The 20,413-nt window shown below is 36.7% G+C and overlaps 1 protein-coding gene across 3 annotated transcripts in view; it reads right to left on the bottom strand.

Annotated features, from left to right (window-relative positions):
- Positions 1–20,413, bottom strand: part of CTNNA2 (catenin alpha 2) — a 456,724-nt gene that overhangs the window by 32,257 nt on the left and 404,054 nt on the right. For all 3 annotated transcript variants that reach the window (XM_059817398.1, XM_059817399.1, XM_059817400.1), the window contains exons 12-14: positions 14,508–14,659; positions 7,607–7,720; positions 2,367–2,548 (exon numbers count right to left, since the gene is read on the bottom strand). In XM_059817398.1, coding sequence (XP_059673381.1) covers positions 2,367–2,548; positions 7,607–7,720; positions 14,508–14,659 — 448 coding nt within the window. The remainder of the gene's footprint in view (positions 1–2,366; positions 2,549–7,606; positions 7,721–14,507; positions 14,660–20,413) is intronic.

The raw sequence follows: 20,413 nt of genomic DNA, 5'->3' as shown, positions 1-20,413 counted from the left end.
CTGTTGTTCCCAAGCCAGTGCTAAATGTTAAGCCTGTCATGTCTACAGCAAGAATGTCACATTTTAGAAAACCCTTTTTAGCAGGTTTTTGTCAGAAAACAAAAATACATGAAGCATAACCCTTATGTTACACTTAAATGTTACACTTAAACATGTATAATTAGCTTTAAGACTGGTCTTTCAATATACTTTTAAGATGATGCACAAAACCCTGATTTTAGTCATTAAAGTTACCAAAATGTATATAGACAAAAAGTAAAAAGTCACTGCAGACTTTTCTGAGTATGCTTCAGACTCAAAACTTTAATCCTGTTTGTAATAATAAATTTGCTACTGCTCCTGAGAATGGCTCAGTTGGAAGTGAGCTGTTTTTCCTTTTTTTTTTTAAAACTATGTGGAGAAATAGAGCTTCAGACAAGACTGACGGAAAATCATAATATGATCAAACTTTTTTTTTAAAACTAAAACTGAAAGCATTTTTTCTAAGTACAACATAGCATTATTTTTGTATTTTTTTCATCCATAATGCCAAGAATGACATACTGAAGCGTATTTCCACTTTTATCTTCTTTTCATACTTTCATTTCCACCTTAAACAGATATTGAACTACAAGTATCCCACTTTTGTTGAACTTAAACTGTAGCAAAAATCCTTCATAGTGACCTCGTATGCTTCTACATTAATTACATCAGCAAATCTGACTGTCACAAAGCTCCATGCATTTGAAAAATTATTCTATTTTAACACTGCTGAGGTTACAGTCAACCAAAAAGGTGTGAAAGGCTTTGTTCTGTTTTAATGGAATATATTAAACAAGTTTTTATTGAATCTGATGTAGACAGAGGTGCACTTTGATTTTTTTTTTCTTTACTTCAAATGTGACAGCAGTTTTCTCTCATTCTCATATTAGTTCTCTGCTTTTGATGGTAGAAAATGTAATTACAAAACTTTCAATTTGATGGTCAGCGTATCAAAGGTTGTCCGGGAGGTTGCAAAAAGTGTTCATATACTGGGCTGTTGCTTTAGAACATTACTTCTTCCTTCCATGAACTGATGGCACTACTTGGACAGTTTTTCACAAAAGTAATTAAGATTCCTCTAAAATATCACCCTTCACAGGAGGTTCTACACTGTCATTTGGTATACAGGAGTGGTGAGTCTACTGCAAAAAGAACAGTTGTAAAAGCACAAACTGAGAGAAAAACAAATAAGCTGAGAGAATAATTACTTGGAAAGAAGTATAGTAGTAATCTATTAAAGTAAGTAAACTTTCTATGTGCATAATTAAATTTAAAATGGATAAAACTGTTTGCTGCTGCCTATTACCAATTAACTATGCAAGTGCAAATAGTCAAGTTATTCACAAATTAATGGTATCTATACACACCCCCCCCATCTATCTATCTATCTATCTGTCTATCTATGATATGTGTGAACCCTATATTGTCAATGCAGAGACTGTCTCCTCCGAAATGGGTTGAAAACTCAAGACACAAGGCATGTGATCAGCTGGAGATTAAGAAATCTAGTTGAGCATTTCAGTGAGATGAATAAATGGATGTCTTATTTTAATTCTGAAGAAAAACATGAAGATTTTTTGTTCAGTTTTGTCTAACCACATTTTGATAAATACCATTTAAACTTTTGAACTCCCATTAAAAATAAACACTGAAAACCCTTTAATTTATTATGGTGATCTGTAATTCAAAGAATCTTCTCCCTGTAAAATGGTCTCCTTGGTGTGATTAACTATATGACTGTATTTAAACAAAATAATACTGTTTATACGATTTCATTAATGAATGGCATTTTGATGCTTTGCAATTAGTGAAGAACCAGACATCAATCGAAAAAAGAAAGGAAAGCAAAAAAAAAATCATTACTGACAGGCTCCAATAAAGTATTAGATCAAAACAGTTTAATTTAATTTGGGATTTTTTTGGAAAGAAGTTCAGTGTTCAAAATGATATAAATAGTTTTGCCATTATTTTTGATTGACACAAATTCTGTTGAAATGTTGAAAGTTCAGAGAGGCACATGCATTTAGATGGGTACTAAATGAAATGTCAGTTGAGTGTCTGTAAGGTCACAGACTATCTTTGCTGCTGAAATTCAAGATGATCTGCAAATAAAACAGATTCACAAATAGGACAAAATCTTCATCTGATTAATCCCATTTGGAGAAATATCCAGAGCAATCACGTGTAGAGAACAGTACGACCCATCCCATTATGTATGATGTGTGTTACCCGGCTTTGCATCCCCCAAAACACAGCACATCATCTCAATAGGCTATAAATTGCAATAAAAAGGAAAGATGCGGGATATCTGAAGAAGACCTCAGCACAGGTTATTTTGTCCTTACCTAGTAAAGTCTGTCATTTCCATCATAATCATGCACATCTGCTTTGCCAACACAATGATGTCATTACCACTGTCGTCCCACTTGGCCACCTCCGCATCCAGTTTGCTTTTTTCTTGGTGGAATATCTCTACCTGCTCAGCAATCTTAGCCTTTTCCTCCTGGGGAAGCTGAGCCATGATAGCCTGGGGAAAAAAATGGGAGATGTTGGGCATCAGAAAAGGAAACTAGAAACTACACATTTCACAGAATCATAGAATTGTTTAGGTTGGAAAAGACCTTTAAGATCATCAAGGCCAACCGTAAACCTAACCCTGCCAAGTCCACCACTAAACCATGTCCCTAAGCGCCTCATCCACATGTCTTTTAAATACCTCTGGGATGGGGACTCAACCAGCCCATTCCAATGCCTGACAACCCTTTCAGTGAAGAAATTTTTCCTAATATAGAATCTAACTTTCCAGTGGTCCAAACGGCATGCCCAACTTCTAGTTTCTTTTTATGGGAGTTGAAGATGCCAAGAAAACTCCAGTAGACATTTGATTTCTGTTAGGAGAGGCAAAACCAAATTCACAGGATATTTATAGCACTTCTTATGCCTTCAGGAATTTAAAAATTATCTATATGATGCCATAATATACAGATTATTCACCAGTCGATAAAGGAAGATTAAAGAAAATTCCCATTAAATCTTAACTTTTAGGAAGAACAAAATAAATTACATCTATGGAAAAAGACAGACTGAATTGTCAGTATCTCCCCCAGTCTCATTGTCTGTCAGAAATAGAGGTTTTCTGCTTAACCCAACAGTAAAATAAGCTATGACATGCAAGATGATAATACGTCCGAAGTGGACTGTAATGAATGTACCTTTCAATAATATTTAGTGGTATAATTGTCTCTTGGAAGATATACAAAAAGGCACTACACAGGTTGATACTAATCTGCCTTGACATTATCAACAAAGCAGAAAGTTCCCTGCCCCCTCAACAAACAGAAAAAAGAAACCTCTACAAAATTATGATAATTACTTTTGAAGATCAAATGGACACTTCCAATAATGATTTCGAAGTTGAGCTACTATTTGGCTTTAGGGGTTCTGAAGACCACATTATGCATTTAATGGGGTGTGACACATATTTAAGTGTCATTATATTTTTTCTTGTTTATGTCACTTTCAATCAGCTGAAGTCTTTCTCTACATATTCTTAAAATGCTCTTGGCTTTTAAAAATTCATAATTGACCTTTCCCAAAACTTAAATTAAAAAAGGTTATAAACAGTAGATCAGAAGATGAGAAATTTGCAAGTTAATCAAATTAAAATTCAACACATGAGTTTTAATTAGGCCTTATCAATGTAACTCAGCAGTTTCAAATGTTAGCATATTAGTCTTTCCACTGAAAAATGCAGTGTAAGTCAAGCTAATAAATAAATATATAAAATACACATAAAACACTAGAACAGATGAATTAAGTGAAATTAAGAGAATGTGATAGGAGTAGTAAAATTTGGAAGCCAATATCTATGTCTTGCATGTGGTTTCTCTCTGTGGGCAGCTTCACCTGCACACCCCTTAAACCGGTATACAGTGTTTTAACATTTCTATTCCAGCTGCTGATGTGTTTTCAAAGAAGCTATATCCTATAGCAAATGCAGCTCATATATCCAAGTTTTATTTCTATTAAAGATCAACACAGGTCTTCCTACTGAAATACTAATAGCTTAATGGAGTAAGCATATTAAAAAAATCCATCACATTCCACAAATAAAAATCCAGCTTTTCTACAGAAAAGGTTCAAATAAGATACTATTCTGCTTAGCAGACTCATTTCAAGACTGGACTGGGCAGCTTCTGCTTAGCAAGTTTTCATTTTAGATTTTCATCCTTTGTTGCTTCTTGTGACATATTGCATCCTATGTTATTCAGGAATGGGACTGTCTTTATAATATATTATGTTTATCCTGTGTGTAGCTGATCAAAGCAGAAGGTTTTAAGTGCAGCAGTGATAATAACCGCAATAAATGTAATAGAATGTAAGACTCCTAAGTCCCTAGGTGAACTAGATTCTTAATAAAAATATTACTGCAGTCTTTACCTGGTTTTCAGATCAAGAAAGGATGATATGCTACACAATCCTAGATGTAACAAAAAAAAAAATAAAGACTGAAATAACTGTATTGTGTCTCAATACTTTTGTACCTGAGACTTATTTTAGTAGTCAATTCTTTGAATATATCAAATAGGACTTTATGCTCTTTAAAATATAAAAATTCCCCAAAGTTAGTCAACTGCATCCAGAACTTAGTTCTCTCATCGTTCTCAGGGTAAGGTATCCAGGTATCATTCTGCAATTCTCCTGACTGCATAGTTTTCAGTGCCAGTTCCTGGTCACCCAGCTCTCTGGGATGGAACCTACAATCCATCTGCTCTTCATCTAGGTGATAATGATATATATGATATGTCCTTGATAGGCCAGGACTAAATGTTTTGTCCTTGGGATGTAGTGATAGAAACTCAGCTTTTCTGATCCATGGTATGGTTTATTTACCATCTGTATTCAATATTCAAGGAAATTAATTTAAGAAAAAAAGGAACTTCTACCACCTCCATTGTATCTGTGTCTCCTGTTCCTCCCATACCTCTAAGTAAGCTTCATTTAGGTTTGCATTACTCTACTGTTTCTTTTCAGGGTGTAAAACGTTTGCATCAAACCCTAACATACTGTGGGTCTTCCTACAGCAGCTTTTTCCTCCTGGTCCTCTGAACTGATCTTTCAAAGCATCATTGCCTTTTGGTCTTCAGGTTCTCAGCCCTACAAATGCTCTTCCAGAATTCAAGGTAAGAAGTCACTGTTCCATTGATCAGCTTTTGCTACAGTGTTTGAGTGTGTGTGGGGAGGATGCTTCTCATTTAGTCCATTACTTCACTTTTAGCCCCTATCAGAAGAAATCACAGCCATGAAAATCATTCAGGTAATTCCCAGTTCCCCACTGGTTCCCTCCTGGAAAATTTTAAGGCTTTTTTTTAAACACTCCTTCTAGTCAAATATATTTTCATAGAATTATAGAAAAGTTTGGGTTAGAAGGGACCTTGTGCTGGTTTTGGCTGGGGTAGAGTTAATTTTCTCCATAGTAGCTAGTATGGGGCTGTGTTTTGGATTTGGGCTGGAAACAATGTTGATAAAGCAGGGATGTTTAAGTTACTGCTGAGCAGCTCTTACACAGAGCCAAGGGCTTTTCTGCTTCTCACACCACCCCACCAGCGAGTGGGCTGAGGGTGCACAAGAAGTTGGGAGGGGACACAGCCGAGACAGCTGATCCCAACTGACCAAAGGGATATTCCATACCATATGATGTCATGCTCAGCATATAGAGCTGGGGGAAGAAGAGGGAGCGGGGGAACATTCGGAGTGATGGCGTTTGTCTTCCCAAGTAACCGTTACGCATGATGAAGCCCTGCTTTCCTGGAGGTGGCTGAACATCTGCCTGCTGATGGAAACAAATTCCTTGTTTTGCTTTGCTTGCATGCGTGGCCTTTGCTTTACCTATTAAACTGTCTCTGTCTCAACCCACGAGTTTTCTCACTTTTACTCTTTCGATTCTCTCCCCCATCGCATTGGGGGAGAGTGAGTGAGCAGCTGTGTGATGCTTAGTTGCTGGCTGGGGTTAAACCATGACATCTAGTCCAACCGCCCTGAAATGAGCAGGGACATCTTCAACCAGATCAGGTTGCTCACAGCCCCGTCCAACCTGACCTTGAATGTTTCCAGGGATGGGGCATCTACCACCTCTCTGGGCAACCTGGGCCAGGGTTTCACCACCCTCAGTGTAAAACATTTCTTCTTTATATCTAGTCTAAATCTATCCTCTTTTAGTATAAAACCATTACCCCTTGTCCTATTGCAGCAGGCTCTGCTAAAAAGTCTGTCCCCATCTTTCTTGTAGGCCCCTTCAGGTACTGAAAGGCTGCTCTAAGGTCTCCCTGGAGCCTTCTCTTCTCCAGGCTGAACAACCCCAACTCTCTCAGCCTGTCCTCACACCAGAGGTGTTCCAGCCCTCTGATCATTTTTGGGGCCCTCCTCTGGACTCGCTCCTTCTTATAGTCCACATCCTTCTTATGTTGGGGGCCCCAGAGCTGGACGCAGTACTGCAGGTGGGGTCTCATCAGAGCAGAGTAGAGGGGCAGAATCACCTCCCTCGATCTGCTGGCCATGCTTCATTTGATGCAACCCAGGATACGGTTGGCTTTCTGGGCTGCAATTGCACATTGCCGGCTCATGTCCAGCTATTCATCTACCAGTACCCTCAAGTCCTTCTCCACAGGGCTGCTCTCAATCACCCCCTTCACCCCCCAGCCTGTATTGATACCGGAGATTGCCCAGACCCAGGTGCAGGACCTTGCACACGGCCTTGTTGAACCTCATGAGGTTCACATGGGCCCACTTCTCCAGCTTGTCCAGGTCCCTCTGGATGGCATCCCGTCCCTCAGTTGTGTCAACTGCATGACTCAGCTTGGTGTCATCTACAAACTTGCTGAGGGTGAAAGATGTCATTTGTCCCCAAAATTATATTCTGATTTTTTTTTTCATAATCTGAGCTAACCAGCCTATTTAGTAAAAGGTAAGCATTCATCAGACAGTGGCATAATCCTGAGTGTTAACAAACTTCACTTTTCCAGCACCTGTGACCCCTGAAGCACTCATCAGCTTAATTTGCAATCCCCATGCACAAGCTAAGGTCACAAATCACAATGACTTGAGTTTATCATGATGTAATTACCCTGGTAAAATTACATTGACTCGGTAACAAATGTCTTCAATTACAATAAAATTACAGGGACTACTCGGTAGGCTTAAACAGATCTTCTTGACAGGTTTGCACACTGGGAAACATGACTAATGTAAGATTTCTCTGGATACAGCACATGGTGCCCTGATGGGGTTTTTTAATTACTTTTTTTTAAATTAGCTGACTACTCCCACGGTTACAAAACATTCCAAACCTGCATAGCCTTCTCCTACAGCACTAGCTGGAGCAAACGGCTGATACAAGGCATCACATAAGCCTAAGGAAGATCACTCAATAAAGTCAGTGCTTTTTGAATAGGTGAGACATGAAAAAACTCCCGTCCTTTCTTAAGTGACCCCGAAGATTTCAAATCACTGCATTTGCTTTCCAAGGCATAGCTTTTCATTTGTAGCTATACAGACACTTAATGTAGTAAATGGGTTTTATACTCACCCTTGCACTCTGGCCAGCAATGAGCTGGTCATCTTCAGTCTGAACACTTGTTCGGCTGCGAACGTCATAATCTTCCTGCTCAAAGTCTGAATCATCCTCTAGCTCTTCAGGGGTCTAGGGAGAGAGATAGGGAGAGAAAGCAAAAGAGAGGAGATGACAAGCTTATAAAGGATACAAACAAAGTCCTATGTACAGTAAGCTCTTATTTCATCGACTACCTGCCCAGGAAATGCTGTTTCTCTTTCCTTTTAAATTAACTTGTCTGCCCAAGCAGTCAAGAACTGAAATTGAATTGTCTTAAAAATTAAGTTGTTTCAACTCTAGTTTTCTTTACAAATGGCATTTATCATTACCATGCTGCAACTTTTCTTAACTCTTTTAACATGATGAATGCAGTTCCAGGAACAAATATAATTTGGAAACATGAACAACTTGAATGCAGTATTTCAAAATAATGTTATTTCATATATAAATGGACACTAATACTATTATATTACTGGAATCTTCAAAAGAGAAAGTACATACCTGGGATAAAGTAACTAACATCCTGGAAGAAAAAGTTATCATGCAAATAAGAGATTTCCCCTTGAAAGAAAATGTAAATTATGCCAACTGGTTCTGATACAAATGTAAAGTTCATAATCTGCTTTATCTTGTTGGTTCACATGGTTCTTTTCAGATAAAGATCTTTGGAACTTGCTGCATCCCCTAAACTGAAACCACGTTATCTCTATTGCTGGTGCTACAAATGGTGTGAGGGTCTCTGGGCAGATTGATTAGATCTAGCTACGTATACCTGCTGTCTTCAGGTTGTTTAAAATGTTGGAGGGAGGGACAAACAAGATAAATGATCGATCTGTTTATTTAGCATTTTCATCTTCTATCAAAAAATTAGGAGAAAAAAAATCTTTAGGTATATCTGGAGGGCCAAAGAGCCTGCTTTAAATCACTATTTAGCGCTATATTTAATATAGAAGGTGCAAAACCAGAAACAGGCTTTAGAAGTAAGATTATATTCCGTTTTGTGCTTGAATAGCATCTACTACAACAATCTGGCAATGAGTAACTTCTGTAAGTACAATACGTGATAGTGATAATAGAAAAAGAAGATCACAGTAATTGTGCAGAGAAACCCTCACCTTACTGGGTACCCATACGCCTCGGTGTTAACCTAGAGGGCCAACCATTACAGAAGAAATCATCCATGATGGCATTTCATGCTTGGAGGCAACATCAAGTTTGCTAGCAGAGGTGCTAGTCATTGCCAGTTGTCATTACAGCTCTGTCTTGAAGACGCTCAGTCACTAGGAACTGGTCCAAACCCTCTAACATAATGTAGAGAAGTCTTTTGGCGATATTTATATTACAGCCTGGTTTCCAACATGAAGTGCACATCACTGTTTGTAACGGAAAATCAGCTGCTTTGCTAGCTACACGGTGAAGTGCACATGATGGGGAGAGTAAAACACAGCCATCTTCATTTGGCTTAAAGAGTATGAATTAAATATGTGTTTTGATGCTGAGCGCTGGAGGAAGAAACAACCAAGTATGACAGTACGGTAATGAAACTCAGGCTGCATCTCTGAAGAGATGCATGTACAAATAGTGTATATAACAGGATAGACAGGAGATGAAGTTTAGGCGAAAAAATGAATTTATCTTTTCTCTACTGCTACAGGAAAAAAAAGAAAGATTGGTACCCATCATTATAATGTCCAGTGGTCTTGCTTTTGAATCGCCTTTAATCACTTTATTCTTACTGCTCTGCTGCCTGGGGGCAGGATGTGACTTTAAAATCTGCCGTAAACAAACCAGCTACTAAGAGAATCATACAACTCCCTGAGCAAAAGATTATATTTCCTATCACAGCGCTCAGCTTTTCGTCTGCCTAGGCTTTACGGTGAAGAACAGGAACAGGGCGGAGAGTTTCAACCCCTTCTTCATAAACCAGCTGGCTCTTCCTCATCCTCCAAGTCCATTCAACTAGCCAGTTGCACTGGTCATTGTAAAACCAGTACCCTTTCTCCTCCCAGGTATACTCTTATTAGTTCCTTCTGTCTCCACTTTTATAAATAAGACCGTAAAAGATACTGTGCATCCCTTTCCCAGGCTTTCATAGTCAGAGGCATAAAGTAAGGGTGTAATATTCAAAATATGACATCTCAACACTGTAACCAGTAAGGACATGAGGATGCCTCTTAAAGAGCAAAAATATTCTGAAAATTCTCTGTTTCAGGGGTTTATTCTTAAAGAAACATTCAGAAAAAAAATATTGCTGTTACTGCCTGACATTCATAATCTTAAAATTCGCGGTCTTTAAAAGATTGAAACGTAATGGGTATAGATGTTGAATTTTGCGAAAAAGTAGTGCACACCAAAAGGACAAGTTAATGCAGCTTTTAATAATATACTACAAGCACAAGAAATCTTAGTATTTCCCCTCTGTACAGGTGAGATCTAATTCCAAACTAACATTCAGAGTCACTCTCTTAAGGTGTGGTGAATTTAACACCCTCATTTTCTCCCCAAAATAGCTACATTTTTCATTAAGATGAAGAACAGTAGTTAACTGTTATCTGTATGCTGCCATTTCAAACATGTTGCATGCTTTTCACTCTTGCACCGTTGCTTTGTTTTATCTGATCTCTTGGAGATGCAGCCCATATATAATAGGCTCTCCTATTTGTTTAGACACAAAGGAGAAAAAAAGCAGTATTATATTGAAGTACCTTGACTTAGAGATTTTTACTCTTAGCAGGACCTTCTAAACATACCATAACAACGCTAATTTTTGTGCACAACTAACAGGACCTTGGTATTTAAAACCTAGTTTCCAAGACAACAAAGTCTGGAACTTAATTTAGCTGAGTTGGAAAACAAGAGGACTGAATCAGTCTTGCAGACACCTGAACCTATGGTCACACAGACGTAGGAAACACAATTTGAGGTCAGAGACAGGTTCCAAACAAAACTCTGACAACCACCAGTGGCAGGAGGAGCTAGAGTAATTTTCAAAACTAGCAGATGTTATGAACTTATTGTTTTCAACAGAAAAATGGACCATTTCCATAATTTTTAGTCTGTCTGTTCTGTAGCACAGGCAATAAGACTTCCCAAGACTAATTTTTTTCAAATACAGTATCTCTACTACACATAGAGTGTATTCTTCACTTCATTCATCTAATTCAGATGAATTCTCCCAATGAAGAATAATCTTTCACAATCCCAGATAAATCACCCAGTAATTATATACTTTCTCTTTCATGATGCATGCTTTATTTCTAATATGAATTTGGTGACTTGCAGCTTCCAGTCATGGGGATCTTTTTTTTTTTTTTTGAACTATCTTTCTGGATGCTAGACTGAAGATCTTGCTGTAAACAAAATATCTTCCATCAATATAATTTTGTTTTATCTTTTGTAACAGCAGTATAAAAGTGTGAATTATGAATGTATGTCATAAAATAGCATATATATGCAGATTTATAAATGTCATTTGTTTAATATTTCACCAATTCAAATATACTTGATGAAGATAGAAACCCCACTATGCTATAGTGCTGTATGCACTTAAAAATTGTAAGATACAACTGTAAGAATTCCAGCACTGTAAACACCAAGTCAAGCTAACCTAGTAACGAGAAGAAAGAAAGACTGAAAAGATATCCCCCCATTTTTACCATGAAAATATCCCCTAATTCTAAAAGCTAAGGAGGAAAAACCCTTTATAATATGCTTTTCTATTCAACTCCACGCTATTCCGTACATCTTTTCGTACAAAGGCAGTTGCAGCCTTAGTGACTTAGGTGCTGCAAGCAGCATCTGAGGGGCAAAGCCAGAGAACCTCTCTCACAGCCGGTCTTCGGCTGTTTAATGATTTACAGTAAAATGTAACACTTTAAATTCAACCTGAGAAGCAACAGGCAGGCAATGTAGACAATGGACTCCGTAATACCCTTTGGTTACAGGCTGTTTAAATAGATGACAGGATTCTGCACTAAGTCTAGTTTTCCAGAGGATCTGAGATGGAGCAGCACTTTGGATTTCACCACAGTGGCTATCCCACAGGTGATCACAGCTAAGCCTACATTGACAAGTGTGGAAGAGTAGAAGAGCATTCATACATTCAAACAGTTGGGACTAAGGACCCCACATTTGCACTACCCTCATTTCATTTTTATTCAGTCCCACTGTAGTCTTCTCCCACGGAATGGAAGTCCCTTAATGATAGAAGTGCATTTAAGGTGCTCCTAGAGCGCATCTTCCAGGACCACCCCAAAGAATCAAGTTTATATGCTCTAAGACTACTCTGTAACATGAACTAAAACACGGCAAGAGGGAACAACTGGAGATTGGCTCCAAAAGTGCACTCCTGATCCAAACCAACCTAACACTAAGCTTAACGTAGATGCAACCTAATGGTGAGGTTGACAATAGCCAAGGCCATGTGTGAAAAAAGAAGACCGGCCTTGGAGATACAGAAGAATGAGAAAAGGTGCCATTGTGATTCTTCCTAACCGTAGAGAGTGTTTTTGTTTAATAACTGAGGGAATTTCATAAGTAGCTATGAAAAAACCAAAGTGTAATTTGATCCCTATGCAGTAATAGAAAAGATGTTGGAACTAAGTTATTTTTTTCTATCTTATTTTTAGGTTCTATAATTATACTCCTAAATTTATTTACACTACTTCTTAAGTTGTGAAAGAGATTTTTTTTTCTTCTGTGTAGAACATAATAACAGTCCTCAATGCAAAAATGAGTTTTCTTTCTCCTCCAAAGGGACAATAAAATCTCCCCTTTTCAAGGGAAAAGAGAAGAACAGAGATTATCCCCCTTTCCTTCAGCTTACTAAAAGTAATAATACCATCAAAAATTAATTTAAAAAGTGGCTTTATTTCCTCTATGGAATGAGGGAATCATCTCAGATAAATTCAATATTTCATGGCATGCACATGAACAATTACTGCCTGAAAATAATTGCTTGTGTCAGATGCTCTAAAAAGTTTGCAAGGTTGGGGTTTTTTTGTAATTCTGCAAGAAGTTTTACAGCCTGAATTAAAGGGGTATGTGAGATTTGAGAGATTATTAGATAAAAATATTCTAAAGACTGTCTTTTGTAGCTTAATGCCTCATCCTTTAATTATACATTCCATTTCAATGTGAGATGTTATGATGAGAATGCTGAAGAATGTCTCAAACTGAAACTAATTTTGTTTTCTACAGAAAATAAGGTTCTGATTCAGCAAACTCTGGTCTATGTAAGTTTATATATGTGGATTTTCCCAGTTAACTCACAAGGATAATAAGTTCATTTATGTGCTTTAGTTTTCTGCCTGGCTAAGGAGTACTACATTTAGCTCCATAAATAAGTTAATTGTCTGAATGCAAAAAACCATCTTCCTAATCTGGGTAAACACAATTCATTAACTCATATCATATAAGGAGCAGAAAGTAGTAGTGATACAATTGCAAAAGTAACCTGGCATGTTTCTAAGGAGACTGCAAAGCCTGCATGCTGATCAGCTTTCCAAGCTAGTAGTTAACACAACAGTAAAACAGCAATGAAGCAAGTGAATGTGCCTCCAGAATTTATAATGGTGCTTTGTGCTCAGCAGAAACATCTCACCCAGTATGGACAGTCTCATGGCAACATCTCTGGGACAACTCTGATGTACAGGGGGGTGCTGGAAGCCAGAACTCTGCGTAGGGGATGGGAAAACGTGGGTCTATAGCAGATCCCACCTGATGATTGTGTCTCTTGAAGCAATTTAAAATAACTCATGAGAGATTATAAAAGGTTAAAATGTGCTTAGAAGTGGTTCTTGTCCTAAGAAAAGTTTGGAAACTGCTGTTACAGGCTAAGGAACTGGATAATCAAATTCAGGCTACCTGAGATTAGCCCTGGGTATGGGAATGGAATTTATGTTTCGCAGTTATAAAATTAAGTCTGTCAAAAGCTTTTTGTGTAAATGTTAATACATAGCGACAGATGACTAAAATGAAGCTATTTTGGGTGCTCCAACTGCCTGAGGTCTTACATCAGTGCCATACTATACTCACAACCACAAGTGTATGTTACCTGTTTGCTCAAAGGGATGAGTTGTTGTTTTAGCACTGTTATTTGCTTCATAAGTTTCCTCAGTGGTTTTCACCGTAGCTTCATTTGTATGTGGCTTTCACTGGGACAGATTCAAGGTAATTTGGGTTTCAAACAAGAGTTTCAGTTGCTGAAGAGATGTCCAAGCCAGGTTTGGTTTGGTTGGTTGGTTTTTGAAAAACTTTGACTGTAAACTACACCAAAAAGCAAGACACACATCTACTCTAACAATAATTATGTTGTTCTGTGGTTTTTTTAATCTATTCTTTTTGTTTTTTAAAAGATGCCTCAGCAAATTGAATCAACCGGTTAGTCAACGCTGAAATGAGACATTCTTTACCTCAGTACACATTCAAAACCATCCCTGCAGAGGCTCACTGGAGCAGCAAGATAATTTATTTATTCATTTAGATTTTAACCAGACTTACCTCATATCCGAGGCAGCACACATACATTAGGAATAAAAAAAATCCAACAAAAATCAACACCAACTTTGAAGACCTTAGCAAATTAATGCTATTATTACGGAAACAGTAATGAAGTTTGCATTTATTGGCAGTTGTGATCAAATCTTCTCCTAGGTGACTAACAAATTAATTGTGGTTCATGTCCTAAAATACCCTCATCTCTCTACTTACAAATTCTTTTTTGCTGCCCATACTTTTGTTTCACGCTTGTTTCAGTGTCAAGCTTTTCTGGCTTATTATGAAACAAAGTTGATTCCAAGAAGCTTTTATATTCCTCTCATCCAATGTGATACTTTCCTGTAAGTCCCAACTTTTATTTTCCAGGTGCCTTACATACCCTTATCATCAGAACAGCTTTCCTGATGTCACGAACTCCATCATACACCAAGCGGGAGGCATCTATGAACTCATTCTCTTCAAATGGCTGTGGGACATTCGCACTCAAAGCTTCAATGGCAACCTCAACTTGTTCAGCAAAACGTGGCATAACTAGATTAAACAAAATGAAAGGCAGTAAGATCAGACACCTTTTTTTGTGAACATTTTTTGCCTTCCCTTGGGCATAAATACTTTCCAGTAGATGTGGTACATACTGTTGTTACAATTTCAAGACACAGGAAGGCTCATGGCATGGGTTTGTATCTATTCTACACATGCAGAGCTCTGGCACATTTTCTGATGGCATGAGCATAGCCATCTTTATACTCTCTCCTCCAATTGCACAACAAAGAATGTAAAACTTCCTTTAAAAAGTGTGATTTACTAACTTTTAAAAGACTGCAAGCTATCTGAGCTATCAGCAAAGTACATTTAAAACCTTGACAACTTGGAATGAACACAGTGCATATTTATACCAAATGATCAAAGCAAAATGTAGCCATTATGCCTACTAATTTACCTAACTAACTGCAGTCTAGTTCATATTGAATAATAATAATTGTATAAGGGACAAAACATGTTTAGAATGCAAAATCTAGCAAATGGCTTTTGTGAAAGCACATAAATGGACATTCTGTTTCTTCACTATCATCATGTATATAACACTAAACAGCCATAGTTATTAGCTATCGGTATTGCAAACTGTGGTATGAGCTTTTTGAATACATATCTTAAAGCAATTATTTACTTATGTAAATAGTTTAAAGGCATTGCTTGAAGTAACCAGAGGCTTTTCTTCAAAATTTATACAGGATTCCTCTGAAGGCATAATCATTTTCTGCATATCACATACGCAGAATGATAAATGTTCCCCGAATCAGTCCTCTAACGACTTAAAGCCAAATCCTACAAACAGGAACATGGACATCAGGTCCCATGAATTATAATTCACCTATATTCCTGTGCTTGGTTACTCCTGTACTTCAATATTTTAACATTAATTTTGGAGCACTGGGCTCACATATACTAAAGGACAAATAGAATCAATGCTTCATTAGAAACCTGGATAAAAAATCCATTAGGATTAATTTGTACAAATTTAAGGAACTTGAGTCAAGCTTAAGTTTTATAGACAGCAATCTTTTCATTATATTCACATCATTTTTATTATTCGCATCTACGTGGCCAAATCATGTACCATTGCCTTTATTATTTTGGCACTATAATTGGAAGAAGAGGAAAAGATGATTCCTACCTCAGACAATTGCCTTTTGTGCTATAATAATATCTTTCTTTATAATTTTTTCCCTAGACCCTATTTTTAATACACTTTTTGGTAGCCTGATCCCAACTGATGAATACAAAGGGGAATTTCCAGTGTCATTTTCATCAAGAGCAGTGACAATCTTTCCTAGGAAGTAAGCTTTCACTGTGGCAGAAAAAAACATTTTCTTCTTGACTGAATGTCCTTAAATATATTTTACCCATCATGAAAACTATCTTTTATGCATCTTACTTACTATCTGGTTTAAAGTAAAAACACAGAAAAACATGATTCAAGACTAGCTTACATTTTGAAGAACAACTGGCAGCAACTATGAGCTCAACCTTTCTGTTTCTGGCATTTGAGTAGTACTCACTGGATGTTAAAAGGCAATCTTTTAAAGGGATGTATCTATTAAAATCTTGTTTATTCTGCCTATATATACACAAACATATATATATGTTTGTTCACGTACACAGATGAAAGAACAGAATTGTATCTTTCATGCAGATAATGCTCAATAAGTACAATAAGTGTTTGGGATAAATTGGAGAAAACAGGAAAAAGTGACAGCAAAAATAGACTTAAAAAAGTAAACATTAACAAAACATTGCTAGGCAGAGGGGAAACATTTTAAGTAGAAAAGGAGTTGGAGAGAGCTGGAAGTTTTGGAAAGAGTATTAATAAATGCATATATCAAATTATCTTAATTAATGGAACACTTGAAAGTGTAGTAGGAGACTAATATGACTGCATAGGGAAATCTTTAGCCTGAAAATCAAAAAGCAATCATTAGAAATATAATGAAAACAAGTAAACATAAAGAATAAAAGAAAAATTATTTAGGGTCATAGGGATAAAACAAGTAAAGCTACGGATGCAAAAATGCTAACGGAAAAGGAGGCAAGGAACCCTAATTTTTAGGGTCCTTAAATTTCTGTCTAGAATTTCCTAAATAGCAGAGGTAGTCAGGTATTTAACATAATTAATAGGAAGGGCAATAGACCTGAATTAGGAAAGGGCAGTTTGGAGAACCTCTACATAAACAGAAAGAAATGTATGTATGAAATATGTCTTCAAGTTAACGGCAAAATAAAATTTACCCTACGGTTCTTCAGAAAATAATCAAAGCAATTTTAGAACCAACTTTGAGAACTCAAGAAAAACAATGACAGTGAAAGTTCCAAGGATTTAGAAAACAAAGAAAAAGCACATATCTATTTGTATAAAGGTAGAGAAGAAAACACCAAAGAATTATAGGATATTCAGCCTAATTTCAGTACCCAGAAAGAAAATGAAACATGATGTAAAGCAATTAATGTTTAATTATCTTGTAAATAATGAGCAGATGTTGCAAAAGCAACAGATTTGTCAAAATGGGTTGCATCAAGCTATTACAATATTTTCCTTGACAGGAAAATACAGCTTGACTTTAAAAAGATTTTTGACATGGCCACACACGAAATCCTTAGAAGCAAAACAAGGGAAATGCGAATTAAATTGCTATAAGGTGGACACGGAACTCATGAGAAAAAACATCGCAAGGAATAATTACCTATGGTACGTTGTCAAATCAGAAAGGTAAGTCAAATGGATTTTTGCAATGTGTCTATCAATGTGATGCTATTCTAAAAAATGGCAAAGGTCAATCTAGAATTAATACAATGCATAAAAAAAGACTTGAGAGAAGACACTGTGAAGTTGCACAGTGAGGACCTAGTTGGAGTACTATGCCCATTTTTTAAGTACCCGACCGAGATTTTTGTAATGTATGTACAAGAAAAATGTGAAAACATTTTTTTAAAAAAAACCCCCATATTTTGTGGTTGTATCCAGACATACATTTCTATATTTCAGTAACATAATTTAGTCCAAATAACATAAATGCTTCTATGCTCTTTATCTAGAAGCTATTTCTGAATCATGTTTAAAATACTCAAATGAAGGAACATCCACCAACTCCTCAAGGCCTGACAGAGTTCACTGCTCAGATTATTCCCAAAAAAAGAAGATACTTATTTTAGTTGACCATTGCAATTAATTTCTCTTCTTGCAATACATATTTAAAAATATATAAATAACATATATGTATGTATATAAATATATTAATAAATTTACATTTAACATCTAACCATTTAATTTGGGCTACAATTATTGTTTTCCAATTTTTTTTTTTTACCTGACCTATGAATATGAAAGCACATAGAAAAAGCAGGCAGGGATACATGCTGTATCTGATATGCTAGCCTGATCACAAGCAGACCCTCTGAAGTTGTAGTCTTAGAACCACAGATCTACAAGGGAGATATAAAAGTGAAATATTTTAAGAGATTATTTACTTGCTAAATCAGAACTCCCCCCAGTATCAAGGAAATTGTTGTTAAAGTATTTACTAGGCAGTTATAAGGTCTTTGTTCAGCACCAGATCCTGCAAAATGTGCTACGATGAGAAACATGCCTCACCAGAAATAAACATTTAATTTCTGAGAGATGTTTTAAACTCATATATTACTTTACTAATATAAAGCTATTGGACTTACGACCACACTTTGCTTGAAATAGATGTACAAGAGGAAAAAATAAGTAGAGGTCAATGCAGAGCTCAATTGGCAAAGGATGACAGGATCTTCCTTATTCTTCCATATTCGCTCTATATGGGATTTTCTCTTTCTATCTAAATTTTAAAGTCCTTCAGCTCAGCCAAGGAAGCCTTACACCAATAACGTCTTGGATTGAAGCCCCACAGGTCATTTTTCTCACTATGCCTCTGGACAGATGCCAACAGTCGTGATTCCATTCATTCATTCAAGCAGCAGAGTAGTAGATTCATAAGCATCAAGCCATGGGGAGGAGGAGGAAAGTTACATTTTATTTGTTTTGGTGAACACAAGGTAGTCATTCCTGACCACATGTTTTACCACAGTGACTGCCCATTGGGTGTGAAAGCTTCTTTTAATAATTTTGACCTTGCAGACCTGGCTATAATTTAGCCCTTAATTTACATTATTACTGGTGAACATTATCTGCTGTTTCGAAATGGAAATAGCTATTGAACTATATTATGAATTGCTTGCTTGCCAATTGCATTTTTACATCAGCGCTCATTTTTGATTAGACAAGCAAGAAAAAACATCTTAAACTAATAAGATGCTATTCCTTACAGCTTCTCTAAGCATATATTGTCATTTAATGCAGTAAAGTTTGTGGAAATTGAGTTAAGAACTGTATTATTCCCCAGTTAAGGTTATTGGGCCACACTTGAGGAGCTCCATGACACTGATGTATGGGGAGATACCTAACTCAGTTGCACCCACAAAACCTCCAGTCTTTCTTATCTGTCATTTAGTGTACAAAGAAGGATATTCTTACGCCGACAGTGAAAGAGCTACAAGCAAAATTCAGGCAAAGGCATAAAATCTGTATCTGGAGCTGAAACTTGTAAATGCATCAGATAGAGGATGATTCATTTATTTTGTGCAGAGAGATTGGCTATGAATTTCAGATTCAGAAGCAAATCAATACTTTGGGGGAAAAATTAAATATTGGTTTCTTAGTTTGAGCTGTGGTCTTGAAAACAGTTATGAATACATTTAGACTGAAAAATGTGATCCATTAGCATCTCTCAGTCTAACTACATGAATTAATTAGGCACCTGCATAAATGTTGACAGAATCAGGTCCCAAGTGAATAGCAACACTTCTAATTTACTGACTTTGTCATTCTAACAAATAAAGATTGTAAAGCCTTTCTGTAGATGAGTTTTCAATGGCATTGAAAGTAAGATCACTGCCAATAAAATCTAGGTTGAACGGCTGCTGGAGAAAAACTGGGAAACAACAAAGTTAAAATTACTTCCATTTCATCTATTGATTAATTTTTTTAAATTTTTCAAACTTTGTCCTGATTGAATTGTTATTCGCAGAAAGATAAAATGTCAGGGGAGAACCAAGGTAAGCGGTGTCGGCAGGGAGATGCCTCGTGGCCAGCACAGTAGGCAATCGTGTAATGAAAGGGTACATCACAACGCGTACAAAGAAGGATAACAAATGACGGCTGCAGGGCCATATGTGTCTCACCAATTTCAGATGTCTCACTCATTCTCCTGCCTACTTGTGCAAATAAAGACTACATACAGCGAGTACCCCCAAAATATTATTACTACTAAACGGAACTCCCTTCAGGTTAATATTTCAAATAAAAGCAAGCCACAGCTCTTCAAAAAAATCCCCTCAAGAAAACAGTTGCATGCTGTTGGACACAAAATGGCTTATATAACAAGTAAAACACCCTTTCTGGCGTTAGTTATAAGTTTGTGTATATCTGTACGTAGGTGTGTGTAGGCAAGGGGCTGCAAGGAATGCCAGTGTTTTTATTTCAAAAGATTATTGTACAATTCACACTTATATTCACAAAACATTCTGTCAGAGCTAGTGAATATTCACTGCATTTTTCTGCCTATATTTTCTAGACATGGTATAAATTTTTTTTCTACCTCCACAACCATCTCCTTACTTTAAAAAATGGTTCTTAAGAACACAAGATTTTTTTGAGAGAAGATTTGAACAGTGACTAAGTAATAATGGTTTATGAAAATGGGCACT

Source organism: Gavia stellata, chromosome 5 (genome assembly GCF_030936135.1).
Source record: "Gavia stellata isolate bGavSte3 chromosome 5, bGavSte3.hap2, whole genome shotgun sequence".
In the NCBI taxonomy this organism is placed as follows: domain Eukaryota; kingdom Metazoa; phylum Chordata; class Aves; order Gaviiformes; family Gaviidae; genus Gavia; species Gavia stellata.
The sequence above is the reverse complement of the archived record's forward strand: the minus strand, read 5'-3'. Positions and strand labels throughout refer to the sequence as shown.